Source organism: Populus alba, chromosome 5, assembly GCF_005239225.2.
Source record: "Populus alba chromosome 5, ASM523922v2, whole genome shotgun sequence".
NCBI lineage: Eukaryota > Viridiplantae > Streptophyta > Magnoliopsida > Malpighiales > Salicaceae > Populus > Populus alba.
The window spans coordinates 16,499,051-16,512,800 of record NC_133288.1 but is presented as its reverse complement, the minus strand read 5'-3'; the positions used below and the strand labels follow the sequence as shown (position 1 = coordinate 16,512,800).

Genomic DNA, 13,750 nt, shown 5'->3' with positions numbered 1-13,750 from the left:
CATCTTCTTTCGATTGGGTTCTAGTTCTAGTATAGATTTTCAAACATTAAATTTGACTTTGGATTTCATTGAAATTCAAGTGGTAGTTAAGTAATGCAGGCATGCATTCAAAGATTTTAGCATTCACGCAGTAATTTAAAGCTCTAATAACCTGTTTAATATTACGATAAATACTATTTTTAAAGATAATTTTTACATCGAAATCTCCAGTGAGTCAAAACATTAGATGAGAGCTGCCTAGCGAGGAAGAGAGTTAAATCAAACTGAGTGCTGCAACGCGAGTTGTCGGCAGAAAAATGGACAAATGGCTCTCAGATGCAAGTTGATGTAAGAGATTACGTATAAAGCAGTGCTGTGAGATCAAGGGAAATCCGCTTCTCAATGATGACCGAACAGAGCTCAACAGAATCATTCAGAACAAGCTCATCGAGCAAAGATGATAGCAGCACGCTACTCATCTTTCGATGAAAGATTGTAAGAAGCCTCAGCACGTGCTTCGTCCAACTTCGTCATGAGTTCCTTCATGAAGGGACTGTTTGTCCCATGAGTAATTCGAAGAATATCCACAGCCCTAGTCAGTGACTTGATAGCATCTTCCGTGTAACCAAGCAACCTGTAACACAAATAACAGTAGTTCAGTGCATCTGAACCAGTGACAACAACAGCAACTACTCTAGTCTAAACTCCACAAGTGTGGCGCCATTGAAGATATCTCTCAAAAAAGTATGAGAATATTCTTTGAAGTGCTTCTGTTTTCTTTGTATATGGGCATGGGGTGCAGCACTTAAATAATGCACAACAAGATGTCCTCACTATATCATTGAATACGCCAAACACAGTCCATTCAGTTCTTGGTTTCCAGCACAAAAAAAGCGAAGAGATTCCATGAATCATTGCATAGTACAGGATCAGAAGTCAGACAGCCAGAAAATTTCAAAAAGAAATGAGAAGCATGTGCCAATCTTAATCGGCCCCATTTCTTATGCCAAATTACAATATCTGTCTCCTACATTATTGAATTGTTAAACTGGTATAGTTAATTGATTTTGGTCATCCATTACTAAACGGGTTAAGCTAAAGAAGATTGCGATATGATTCACAATCTGCCGGATGAAGACAGTGTTCCAGTCACTGTAACTGTAAGTTCTACATGCCCAAAAACGACTTTGAACCTCAAAGCCATATTTCTGACAAGATAGGCTTTCAAAGGGATTGTCCAAGCATGTCAAAAATGAATCAAGAAAAGGGAGGGGGGAAAGGTGTTAGAATTAAAATAATAGAATCTAAGAGGTAAAAGGTTAAAAACTAACCACTCGATTTTGCCACAGGTATAATACTGCAACCCAAGCAAAGGATGAAGCTCTGGATACACTCCTGCAATAGGACAGCGAAAAAAGTTTAGGATGTCAGCAGCAATCCAATTTCAGCTCTGCAATTCGAAAATGGAAAAAGATGAGTTACATGGACAAAAGGACCCTGTGTAAAAGAAATAAATCTGATATTAAAGCACTACAATATAATTGTTAAGAAACTAGTCAACCAACAATGAGTAACTCAGAGTAACCAGAGGCCCATGTACAGAATATAAGAGCTACGTTTGCTGAATTAAGCTTAATTTTTTTGCTGGCCTTCAAGGCTGGAGTAGATAGTTTTACAAAATCTTGAAGCTTGAGTTTCCAAGGCTTAAAGGAATAAGCCTTCATGTTACCATATTAGACAAAAGTATCCCATTTCCATTTTTAAAAACCAGAGAATAATTAAAATAAGCTTTAATATATTTCCTATCCAGAACTCCAGTCAACGCATGGCATACTTTGATATCCAGTAATAGTCAATCTGCAATATGCCAGAGCTTCTCTCCAATCTCCTAGCTCCATCAAAATCTGAAAAGCCAAATAACACATTTCAGCACAAGCATTTATTTAACATTTACACATAATGCTTCAAACACAGAGCTCAATGTTGGTAAGAGAGCAATCATTAAAAAGAAAACACCCCTAAGGAAATACCTTCAGAAGTTCTTCTCGAGTTCGCATCAAACTGATCGAAAAAGGATGGCACAGCTCCATTTGAAGTTTCTCAATCATCTTATATAGAGAAATAACTTCCTCGTGATCTAAACTTTGTTAAATATCAAACTCTTGTTTAATTTTGTCAAATGTAAATGGAAGTATCGTTTCAACAAAGGAAAAAAACAAAACATAGCAATGGAAAGGGGAGAAGCAAACCTATGTAACCAAATGGAAATAAAGAATTACAGGAAAAGGATACTTCCAGGGGAAGTAGACTTAAGTTTCTTGTCTGAAATTGCTGTTATCTCACATACAATCCTTTTTACCTCTTCCTTGCTCCTACGAAGGCCACAAGTTTGGCATATAAATCCTTTGTCTTCTGCCATACCCAAAAAGAAAAGAATTAAAAAACAGTGAAGCTCGTATGATTGACATGACTACAACATAATCATATACCAGAATCACGGAGCAAAAAACCATTGCATCTATCATCTTTGCATCTGTAGCCTTCCAGAATCGCACTTTCTTGGATATCATCATGCTGACCCTTCAACAGTATGCAAAAATTATTAGATGGCAACAAATGTACGTGTCTGTGTGTTCATGCATATGGTGGAACCTCTTATTTTCAGATCATCACAAGTCCACTTTAAAAAAAAGTTTCATTACAGAAATCACTTAGATTTATCAAAGAGTTGTCAAAAATCAAAACAATTTGATACGCCATTTCCTCATAATATTTTTTTCCATGCAAAATATTTTATGAGGGAAAGATCAAGACAAGCCTAGCATACTTTACACATGCATGTGTCTGCCGCATTCTTATAAATTTAGGCCAGGAGGGTACCACTTTGATGCAGCGGGGACATGTGCAAGTGAAAAAGTACTGTTCTTTGAGAGCCTTTTGCCGAGTCATAGTGCTTCCAGCAGTGTCTATGTAAGCTATCGACACCTTAAAAGAAGAACATAACAAATAACATTAGAATTACATCAATAAAAGTATTCAAGAATTTAGAGACAATTTGCATTCTAATGCCAATTTACACCATAGCTAAATGTCCCAAACAGCATGTTTTCCAGAAAACAGCAGAAGCAGATAAAAGGAGGGTTTAAATATACAATAAAGTTCATTGAAGCTTCAAAAAAGCTAATCCAAACCAGCAGGTAAACAACTCCTAGCATCCGTGTCAAGGAATCATCATTTGTTTTTTCCATGTAGACATTGTAATAGGCATGACTCAACCAACCTGACAAAAGTTGTCACTGCCACTGCTTTAGATATCGGTAAGGAAAAATGGGAGGTCGCTTTCTGAAAGTCTATATGGTTTCAAACCTCAAATGGTTTATGTGCCTTGTGAGCAGTCCAATACAAATCCAGAGGAACTAACAAACATGCAAATACTATGTAGGTTTATCTTATGCATCATTTTATCAAAGGCAATGAACAGACTATATCGATGTAGTGTTTGCTCAAGAGAGGAAAAGAAGTGAAATTTAGATCTTCAACAAAAACCTTCCAGCAATTCCCAATAAAATTGCAAGGATTCATTTCCCTCGTCCCTATAACTAGATATTTGTGTATCCTTTGACCAAATTATTCCTATTTGTGCAAGAAAGAACTATGAATTCCTATATTTTTAATACCTTCATAATCAGAAGTATTTTTCCTCTCAAACATGCTTTCCCTCCTAACCACACAATTTCAGTCTTGATGTGTCCTTTAACATGACTAATATATTGCTGCTGCCTGTTGTCTAAGGTCTCACAACTTCTTCAGCATGGTTCTGTATTCAGAATTAAGTCCCAATCCAAATCTTGAATCCTGAATTTTGCATCAGAAGTATTTTCAATATCCACTCATATTCATCTACGTTACTGACAATAACAGTCCCTTTGAAGCAAATGGTCACTAGCAAATGCTTAGAGTTTTTGAACATATAAACTGGTGCATAACAGGAATTTTTTTTTTTTAATAAAACAAGATTAAAATCCCTGAGACTACACTGTGATGAACAATTAAGACAAATATATATTAGAATAACCCATTCACAGCTCTAGCATTTTCTGAGCCTTGGGTTTCCCAGTAAATTTTTACATGATCATCAAACAAGTAGGCCTGGGCAAACCCAACTAATCAGTTACCTCTTACAGTTCTTCAACTAATGTACAAAGTACAATGATTAGTAGAAAGCACACCTTACCTCTGCTCCTTCTGGTATATGGTCTATAGCTCGAACAACAGATGACTTTCCCTCAAATGTCAACACGGCATTGGGCAAGCAGCTGCAAGCACCAGAATGAATTGGCAACCCAACGACCAGGAAAGATGACAAGCTCACAGTATTCCACTAAAAATTACCTGTGGTTGATAATGGAAACAACAGGATAGAGTCCAGTGCCTAGAGGTCTGAGTTCACAGTCACAAATGGTATGGGCATTGCATGCCAGCTGCATTTTATTGTCGAGGAACAGATGCCAAAACTAAGTATCAGAAAAGGATTCAAATGGAGGTTTGTCTCAGTGCATTACATAGAATCAGTTTCCATTTCAACTGCAATCCGCACAAAAATAAAACATCGGATCACTTTTTTATGGATCCTGTGCACTTCTACATAAGCTTTTGTTGAGCACTTAAATTCTTAAATAATGCATGAAATGCTGTGCAAAAGTTCCCCAAACAACGTTGCGCTGTCCCTGCTGTTTCGCACAAGGGAAGCTTATGATAGGGAATATGAAACTACAGACCAGACACATTTAAGAAAGCTTGCAACTACTCCTAGCATATAAATCAGCTGAACAGTGGGAATGCTTGCTGAAACAGCTTAACTACTACAAATTACTAATGTACAGCACAAAATAAAAGTTGGGGACCTTGGAGAAGTTCTCGGCAATCTCTTTCAAGTTGATCTCAGGCCATTGAAGAATCAAGTGGACCAGGTTGGCCATCTGTGCATATAGCACCCGTTGCTTCTCATCAAGGTCCTTCAAGTCTTCACTAAATATAAGGTTAAACAAAACAAGCATTTTAAGCAACCACAACATTGAGGAAATGAACTACACACTATGAGTGGATACGCGACACCAATGCCTCCACGAAATTGTAACTGTCTGTAACACTAGTAGGGATGAACTGGCAGTCAAAACAATTAAATATTGTAAGTGCACAGGCCAAAGACAAGAGCCCAGGAGCAAGTATGTGATGAACAATAAACCAGAGATTGACAAAGTAATTACCATCTCATTTTGCAATTTTCGACGAAGGTAAAGTCTAACCATCAAACGAATAGAAGGCGTAACAGCCTTTCGCTTCTCCTTCTCAAGCCGAGAGAGAGCATTGCATTCAAGTCGATGCAACTTCCACTCTGATTTCTGAGAATTATACACAAACACCCTTGTTCAATACACAGTTTTCCCATTTTAATGGAAGAAAAAAGAAATTGCGTGCTTAGATTTTTGTAACACCTGGCACGTGCTTCCACAGTACCACACAACTTGACAAGCCGAGCATTTCTTGAGGCTCTCTGATGCAAAACATCCATCACATCTCGAGACAGTAGAGGAGTTGTTTGGCACACAGACATAGGGCTCTTGCCTTAAAATCACTTCTCCTGCGAATACAAATGGCCAATTTAATTTACAGATGGAAGGATATTGAGCGTTGAATTGGCTTCGCTTTCAAGAAACTAAAGCAATTTTCCTATCAGATAGCTATTGAGTTCTTGGACTTGTCAAGTGTATGATAAATAAATGAGGAAGAGAGACCTGGATAGAAATTCTTGGTGGTGAGCAGACATCGTCCTTTCTCCGGAAGTTTGGACACAGCTAATCCAGCATCTCTAACAACATTTTGCAATTCCTCCATGGATAGATAGATAGATTACTCAGGCAGGACTAGCCTCTCCCCTCCCCTCCACTCGCATCTAGTAGAGGACAACTCTAGGGCAGACTGAAGAGTCTAGACGGTTACCCATATTTTGAATATAACTTGACCTTCCTTTCCTCCAATTTTCGCATTCCCAAACATGCCCTAAAATTTGGGTTAAAGTCACGCGCTCTTACTGCGAATGACGTGTCCCTTGGATAATCCAACGGCTTCAAAACTTCAGTGACAACAAACTTTAACAACTCCTGTGCCAGTAGCTTGTGTTGTTTTCTCCGCTGACTACCCTCCCTTTGAACACAGTTCAGTAGAGAGTTTTTTTTTCTTTTTTTAATGGGTTGAATTATTTATTTTTTAATGAGTTGAAAGTGAAACTAGCCAAGAAAATAAAATAAAAAACACGCATTGACTCTCTCTCTCCCTCTATATCGATCAGTTGCAGCCTCTACAGGTAGGCGCCAAATATTTTTACCTTGCTTGACAACCGGAAACGCTTAAAATGTGATTTCTTTGTTGTTGTTGTCGTTGTTTTGGTTCAGCAATGGATAGCAGTAATACGCCTTGTAAGCTGTTACTATGTGGAAAATCATCTGCAGAGAATGAAATTGCTAAATCATTGATGAACAATAACACTCTTAAACTGCCGGATAATGTGGAAATCTCTACTCTTTTGCACTCGGAGATTCTTGATGAGCCGCAGCAAAATGAAGAATCTTTCTCTCTTTCACGGCTTATGAATTCTCTTTCAACTAATCTATTCGGTAGATTACTCATTTGGTCTCCGCTATTGCCTTCAACTCATGATCTTGTTTCCAAGTAAGCATCTCCAAATTTAATCTTGCGATTTTCGTGTGCTGTTTAATTATTATTGTTATGTTTTAATTTTTTTTTCTGGCAGCAATTTTGGCGAGCTTCCAATTGGTACTGTTTGCATTGCTGATGTTCAATATAAAGGGCGAGGTTTGTGATAGAAATGTCATTCTGTGAGTTTAGAAAAGTCGAATATATCTGCATGTATGTTATTTTGTTTGACTGTGCAGGCCGATCGAAGAATGTGTAGGAATCTCCAGCAGGTTGCTTGATGTTTTCATTTACCATTCAAATGGAGGATGGGCAAGTTGTGCCTTTGTTGCAATACGTAGTGTCTCTTGCTGTTACAGAGGCAATTAAGGATCTTTGTGACAAAAATGTTAGTTTTTGTTTTTTAATTGAAGTGCGTTGCCAGCCATTACCTAGTTATAACCTTTTCATTTCTTATTTGATATCTGAATATCGCTTCCTTAGTGATTTTTTCTTTAACCAGATAACATAAGATGGTGTGTGAAAAACACAAGTTTTTAAGGAATGACACCTGACAGTGTCTGATTGAACGATGACTCTAGGCTGCTTTACCCATTTATTCTATTCATGATTTTCTTATTGCAAATTTTCAGTCAGCAAGTATGTGAGTTTGAGGTTTAGACGTCGATTCACGCATTTTGGGGGTACATGATTTATTTCAGGGCTTACCACATATTGACGTTAGAATAAAATGGCCAAATGATCTTTATTTAAATGGTGTTAATGTTGGAGGCATCCTCTGCACCTCAACATACAGATCACAGAAGTTCAATGTCAGTGCCGGTAAAAATGATTCTTCTTCTGTGATTTGCGAATGGTTTCTGATTCTCACAGGTACACATAGCTAACTGGCTACTTTGTTTACTCTTCAGCACCCATTCTCTGTAAATCCAAATTATACAGAAGGTTGGTTCTAAATTTGTATTTATGATACGAGTAAACTAGCATTCCAATATTGCAGGTATAGGCTTGAATGTCGATAATGAGAAACCAACAACATGCTTGAATGCAGTCTTAAGAGAGTTGGCTGGTGCTGCATGCGCTTTAAGAAGAGAAGATATTGTTGCGGCCTTTCTAAATAAGTTTGAAAAACTTTATGGTCTTTTCATAAATGGAAGTGAGTAAATTCTTTAAATTATTGAAAAGGCATTTCCATCATCAAATATGCCATTTCACAATAGGTTTGTGTCATTTTGAGCTCTTGTTGACATACATATTGTGGCGTTTAGGGGCTTGCTTCAAATTTCTTCCAGGTATTGGTTTGCTATCTCCTAGTCTAGTAAAGCAACAGCTGGAATTGACTTCATTCAGAATCCATAAAGCATTTCAATAAGCGAGCCCTTGTTAAGTTATTTAAGATAGTAGTAATAATGATGATGATGATGGGACATTCGTCTCTCTCCCTCTCTCTCTCTGATTTTTTTTTTTTTGGCATGGCATCCAGGATTTCAAACTCTTGAGGAGCTTTACTATAAAACATGGCTGCACAGGTGAGATGTACTTTTCAATACTCTCCAGTATTTCACATGATTTCCTCTTTGCAACTCTGTTGTTGTGTTAATGCTTTCCTTTTCTGTGTGTGCTTGTTTACTTTTTCTAATGTAAAGGGCACTGGTAATGTTTATAATTGGTTAAGGTTGATGTCCATTCAAATCAAAGATGGTTTCTTGGTTTATCATTTCATCACTCCTTTCAAAAGTTTATGTCCGAACAAGTTATGAAGTAGATAATCTTCAAGATGCATAACAAAGGAGATCCATCATGTTCATGTTCTGCAGCCATGAAAAGTATCGAGGTCCGTTGAAATTTTAAATTATTGTTGTTATGAATTTCTCACAACTGAGCATGGTGCTTGGCAAACGTAAAAACAATTTGACTGAAATTAAAAACAAAAGAAAAAAATTAACCTTCTAGTTCCATACAGAAAAGAATATTGTTTCACACACTTTGCTTCATCTAGGATGATATGTTGTTCAAATCAATGGGTCATTAGCTAGCTTCTCAGGCATATCCTTGTTTCAGCTGCTCACATTATCGATTCCCTTTGGATGCCTTCAGCTTATGAGTGTAACTTGATTTCCACAAATCATTTCGGTAAATTGTTTTCTAATGTCCAATTCAATATTCTGACAAGCATGTTGATTCCCAATTCTTTATATATATATATATATATATATATATATATATATATATATATAGACACTGCTTGCACATGCTTTTCACTTGTTGAATACTGATTCTTGTTTTGTTTATATTACTGCTTATGGATAACCAAATTGATGTTCGCTTCGCTTTAAAAAGTCCTCATAACTAGACAACTGCTCAACTTTGTATGCTATTGCCTACAAGACAGCTGATCGGACTTGTTTATATCATTCAGACAAGCATGTTTTAGATATTTGTTTTCTGGGCACACCTTTCCCTAGTATTGAGTTACAAATTTTCAAATATTTATCCATATGCTTTTATTATTGGAACGTCGGAGGCTATATGTGGTATCTTGGAACCTTGGTTATGCTCTTTATCCAGTACTGAACTCTTGGATTCACTTATCGTGATCTGTGATGCATTTGTCATCTTTTGCGTGTATAGCCATGATTTATTTTTAGATGTTCATGCAGCGGGCAGAGAGTTATCATCCAGGAGAAGAATGAGAACCAAGTAGTGGAGAACGTGGTCATCATTCAGGTATGACCTTGCTAAGGTTGATTTCCAAGATAACGTGCTACCTTCTGATTTGAATTCACATTTTGCTCCTAGTAAACCTGTGGAGAGTTTTATCCCGCTACATATTGCTAACTGAAAATTCCACAATCTGATTTTATAATTTCAGTTTCATTGATGATGCAAATTTTAGTTCCTTAAGCCTCTTGATATGATAGACCTTTAGCAACAGGTGCTAAATAAGAGGAAGTGCCATGCTGCTTGTGCTAGAACCTGAAATGACGTGTTCTAAAGTGTTTAGCTAATTCTTTTATTTGCAGGGCTTGACACCTTCTGGTTATTTGCTAGCTATTGGTGAAGACAATCAAATGTGTGAACTTCATCCTGATGGCAATAGGTAGATTGGTGTTACCTTCCAAAATATATATTCTTGTTTATTAAAATCTACACTTTTTTGAAGTTGAGTTCGAAGAGAATGAATGGGTTTGTGCGGTGCTAAGCTGTGCATGAGTAGTACTTATTCAACAAAAGCATAGTGCATCATTAATGTATTGATCTATCCTATTCTCTTGTAGTACAAGTTTTCCATGGATCCATGTGCGTCAGAGTGGCCATTATGTTTTTCTCAACCCAGATGTCTTGAGTCCTTGACTTGGTTGCAAATTTGAATGGGCCAGCCACAACTTTCCATGTTTCTGAATTTTTCTGGTCATCAAATAAAAAACAATTGGAGACGATCTGCTTCTGATTGTTACTATCTGCTATCATCTTCCCTACTTTGACTAGAATATGCTAGATTTAGTATCATGTAGTTTTACATTTCAGATGATTTGGTTCCATACCGTGAACTTGCCTCCTTATCCTTGTAATGTAAGTAATCGCAATATTTTTTTTATTTTTTTCTCATTGGCTACAGTTTCGACTTCTTCAAAGGACTGGTTAGAAGAAAAATTGAATAAAGAAGATTCCCTAGCACCTTCCACCAGAGGCAAAAGTCATGTTGGAATGGCAGCGTAGCTGAAGATGTTTTATGAACTGTATCTCTTACTTTCATGCAATTAAACTACTCTGTCCATATTTATCTTGAAGTTGCTTTGTTTAATTGAGATTTTGGTATAACTTGTACAGGTCTTTCTTTAGTTCTTTTTTTTTCTCCTGGAGGTGCAATTCTTTACTTGTTGATTAGGTCATATTCCTTCACCAATATTTAATTTTAAATCGTTTTTGTTGCTTTGCGGAGAGCAGGGCGAGATGTATAGCAATAAGCAATCATTTGTTAGAAACCTGGACACTTCTGTGCCATCTGTGGAATGATACGAATGAACAACTCCATAATTGATTTGGTCTGTGGCTCATCACTGGAGAATAGATACCTTGACTGTTAGTGCAGTCTGAAACTCAGACACTGGTACCACCTATGATCGTGGTGAATTTCTCTCTATCTCTCCCCTTTTCTCTCTATGCATTTTGTTTTAGAAGGAAAAGAAAACGACCCTTCACCCCCCATAAACACTAGCTTCTGCATGGAACAAGATGGTCTAACCTGATATATATATATTATTGTTGGGGTAGCCGTAACCCGTTATGGGGACCAAGTGGCAGACATTGTCTTCATTACAATGGAATTATACTGAGGTTTAGTCTTGTTCAAAAGGCTGCAAAAGAGCGAGTAAAGATAAAGTTCTTTCAAATCTTAAGGGTAAATGAATTAGTATTTTTATATAATTCAAGGTCAAGAATCTAGGTCCTAGTAACTCAAGGCTAGTTATTTATAATTCCAAGAGCAGGATTCGCCAATCATCTACAAAATCCTTCGGCTCAGAATTGATATCCTGTGTTCCATATTCCATTGTTTAGATTTCACTCACAGTCTCTCTTGCATAAAGAAGTGTGAAGGGGCATTTGTGAAAATGCGTGTTACGAAAGTGGGGGGGGGGAAGGATCGGTCAAATGCAGGGTCACATGACCAGCAGGCATGGTGGACCTGGTAATTGAGAGATAGAATCAAATATAAATAAAAAATAAAAAAAAAATTAGTTTAACTAATAACTAGTTAAGTCTTGGATTTATTTTTTAATAGTTATAAGTTTGAGTTTTTTTGGAATTATTGAAGATTTATAAAATTGTTAATTTTAAAATCCATGATACATGTAAGTTAATTTAAATATTTATATTAATAAAAAAAAAAAAAAAAAGGTTAGCACATGGAATAATAAGGAAAAAAGGAGCTGCAAGTTGGAGTTGGAGTTGGAGTTGGAGGTGGAGTGTTGTAGAAATTGCTCGAGTTCCCTTCTCATCCGCAAGTAGAGTTCTTCAAAACAGCAGCAGCTTGGCGTTTAGTAGCGCGTTGTAGCTTTTATTTTCTGCTGACGTGTCATGATTCTGCCCTCCTTTGGTGCAATTAAGATTTTCTTGTCTACAGGCCAAAAGTGATCGATCCAGCACAAGTTTTCATTCTCTTTTGGCACGTTCATTTTTATCTAAATTATATTAATAATAAGATCTTGACATGGATGAAGATTCATGTGGCAAGAAGAAGCAATATAATTGCCACTCTTAATTCTTTTAGTAAAACTTCAGCGATAGGTAGAGCTATTATAGAATTACAAAAGCCATCAGAGTTTAAAAATATGACCAAGACAATAAATATTGTAAAACTCCCTCGAGTTTAATCTAGCAATTTTCCCCTCAAAAGATATAGCTTTAGGCATTTTTTTTTTCTAAGTATACAAAGAATAGAGAGTAATTTTTATTATGATTGTTTTTTAAAATATTTTTTATTTAAAAATATATTAAAATTAAAAAAAAAATTAAAATTTTTTTTTATATTAGTCCATCTAAATAATCTAAAAATACTAAAAAAATTATTAATTTAAAATATAAAAATATAAAAAAAATTAAATTTTTTAAAAATATTTTTAAAACATAAAAACCAAAGCCATATACATTATAAATCATCAGCTGTCGATTCACAGCCTCCTCAACTAACGGCAACAACACACTTGTCCTATATTAAAACCATCCAACTCATTTATGGGATGGATGCCAAAAATGAGGTCTGGGGGCTGACAGCGTGCTCTAGCCCATCACACGTGCCCAAAAAGTAGGCTGGTTTGTGCCAGCATAGTGCGGTCACGGGCACCGGGGGCTCTGGGTCCATGCTTTCTGTGATTCCAAAGATATGCTCGACTCTGGTAACGAATAATTAATCTCCAGCGAATAACGCAGAAGATCGGTCAAAAGAGATGGCACCAGCTGCTCAAAAGTCGACGCGGTCGAATATAATTCTACTCAAATCCGGGTTTTATGACGCTGTTGTATTGGGTGATTCCGTCTTTCTTGTTGTAGTTGAAAGGGGGAGTATTCTCCGTTTCTCTAATAAAAAATTAAATTGAAGGGTGGTAATGGTATGTACTTGGACGCGTTATGCTTTATTCACATTCCTTGTACATTTGCATTTTCCCGTTTTGCTTTTTTTTATTATTATTTTTTAGTTGTTGTTATGGTTATAGGATGGTGAGTTTCTATTTTTTTTTTTATGTATTTAGAAGTGTGGTAATGATTATTTTTTAAAGTATTTTTTATTTCAAAAAAATATTTTTTATTATTTTTAAAAAAATTATTTTTTATATTAGCACATTAAAATTAAAATGATTTAAAATATATAAAAAAATTTCAAATTTTAAACAAAAAAATTCAAATTTTGTCCAACATTTATTTGAAACGCAATATCAAACATGGGTGCTAAAGCTAAACCATGTTTTTGACCACCATGCGAGCCAAGTCTTCTTCTTCTTCTTTTATGCGTGTTTCTTTCTCTTTTTCTACGTTAACAAAAATCATAATGTTAATTTGCATATTCTCATAATATGTTTAACTAATTTTCCATTGAAGCTAAAACCATTGAGAACAAGATAAATATATTATAAAGTTGTGTATGGTATGGAATTAGAAATTTGGATGATATATTTTAATGTGAAGGGTTAAAAATGTTTTTTAAAGCAATTATAAAAATAAGTCAAAGCCTTGGTTGCTAGGTTAAAGTTGTTTTTTTTTTTTTTTTTAGTTTTAGTGTTGTTTCTGGGTTGAGGTCATTTCTAGGTTTTTTCTGAGGTTTCTATATTTTTAGGGCAATGTTCTTGACTACATGATTTGGATCAATTTTGATCCATTTTTTTGCATTAGCCACTTCACATGACACCCTTAGCTAGTAATCTAGATTTCTTTAGCCTCAATAACATGTATTTCATGATTTTAATTTCAAGGTTTTGGTTTCAAACCAAAACCTTTCCTGGCCAAATCACCATAATTTAGTGGTTAATGAAGTGAATAGGTGTTATATTATTGATTCTTG

The 13,750-nt window shown here is 35.9% G+C and overlaps 2 protein-coding genes across 4 annotated transcripts; one reads left to right on the top strand and one right to left on the bottom strand.

Annotated features, from left to right (window-relative positions):
• Positions 1 to 134: 134 nt before the first annotated feature.
• On the bottom strand, positions 135 to 5,915 carry LOC118029355 (histone-lysine N-methyltransferase ASHR1). 3 transcript variants are annotated; one of them, XM_035033230.2, is made up of 14 exons: positions 5,775 to 5,915; positions 5,475 to 5,620; positions 5,247 to 5,381; positions 5,088 to 5,142; positions 4,884 to 5,002; positions 4,372 to 4,460; positions 4,214 to 4,295; positions 2,860 to 2,964; positions 2,469 to 2,559; positions 2,272 to 2,391; positions 2,010 to 2,116; positions 1,814 to 1,883; positions 1,311 to 1,374; positions 135 to 613 (listed from the first exon to the last, which is right to left on the bottom strand). In XM_035033230.2, the coding sequence occupies exons 1-14, from the start codon at positions 5,872 to 5,874 to the stop codon at positions 451 to 453; spliced, it is 1,446 nt and encodes a 481-aa protein (XP_034889121.1). In that variant the 5' UTR covers positions 5,875 to 5,915; the 3' UTR covers positions 135 to 450. The 3 variants fall into 3 exon arrangements, with proteins under 3 accessions (XP_034889121.1, XP_034889122.1, XP_073265655.1); XM_035033231.2 differs by having other exon boundaries at positions 2,469 to 2,553; XM_073409554.1 differs by lacking the exon at positions 135 to 613 and having other exon boundaries at positions 1,311 to 1,429.
• Positions 5,916 to 6,206: 291 nt separating this feature from the next.
• LOC118029356 (biotin--protein ligase 1, chloroplastic-like) lies at positions 6,207 to 10,549 on the top strand. Its single transcript, XM_073409555.1, is given in 10 exon segments — positions 6,207 to 6,343; positions 6,432 to 6,708; positions 6,791 to 6,852; positions 6,933 to 7,081; positions 7,395 to 7,515; positions 7,694 to 7,849; positions 8,177 to 8,222; positions 9,354 to 9,420; positions 9,717 to 9,793; positions 10,313 to 10,549. Coding segments are annotated over 9 exon segments (996 nt in total). The 5' UTR covers positions 6,207 to 6,343; positions 6,432 to 6,433; the 3' UTR covers positions 10,356 to 10,549.
• The last annotated feature ends 3,201 nt before the right edge of the window (positions 10,550 to 13,750 follow it).

Bases quoted from the DNA above. Each gene is read 5' to 3' on its own strand.
- LOC118029355 (XM_035033230.2), bottom strand. From the start codon at position 5,874: ATGGAGGAATTGCAAAATGTTGTTAGAGATGCTGGATTAGCTGTGTCC. The intron at 5,143-5,246 runs GTAATTACTTTG...TTTGACTGCCAG, and splicing joins GAAAATTGCAAAATGAGATG to TTCATCCCTACTAGTGTTAC. The intron at 2,392-2,468 runs GTATATGATTAT...TGGGTATGGCAG, and splicing joins TTTTTTGCTCCGTGATTCTG to AAGACAAAGGATTTATATGC.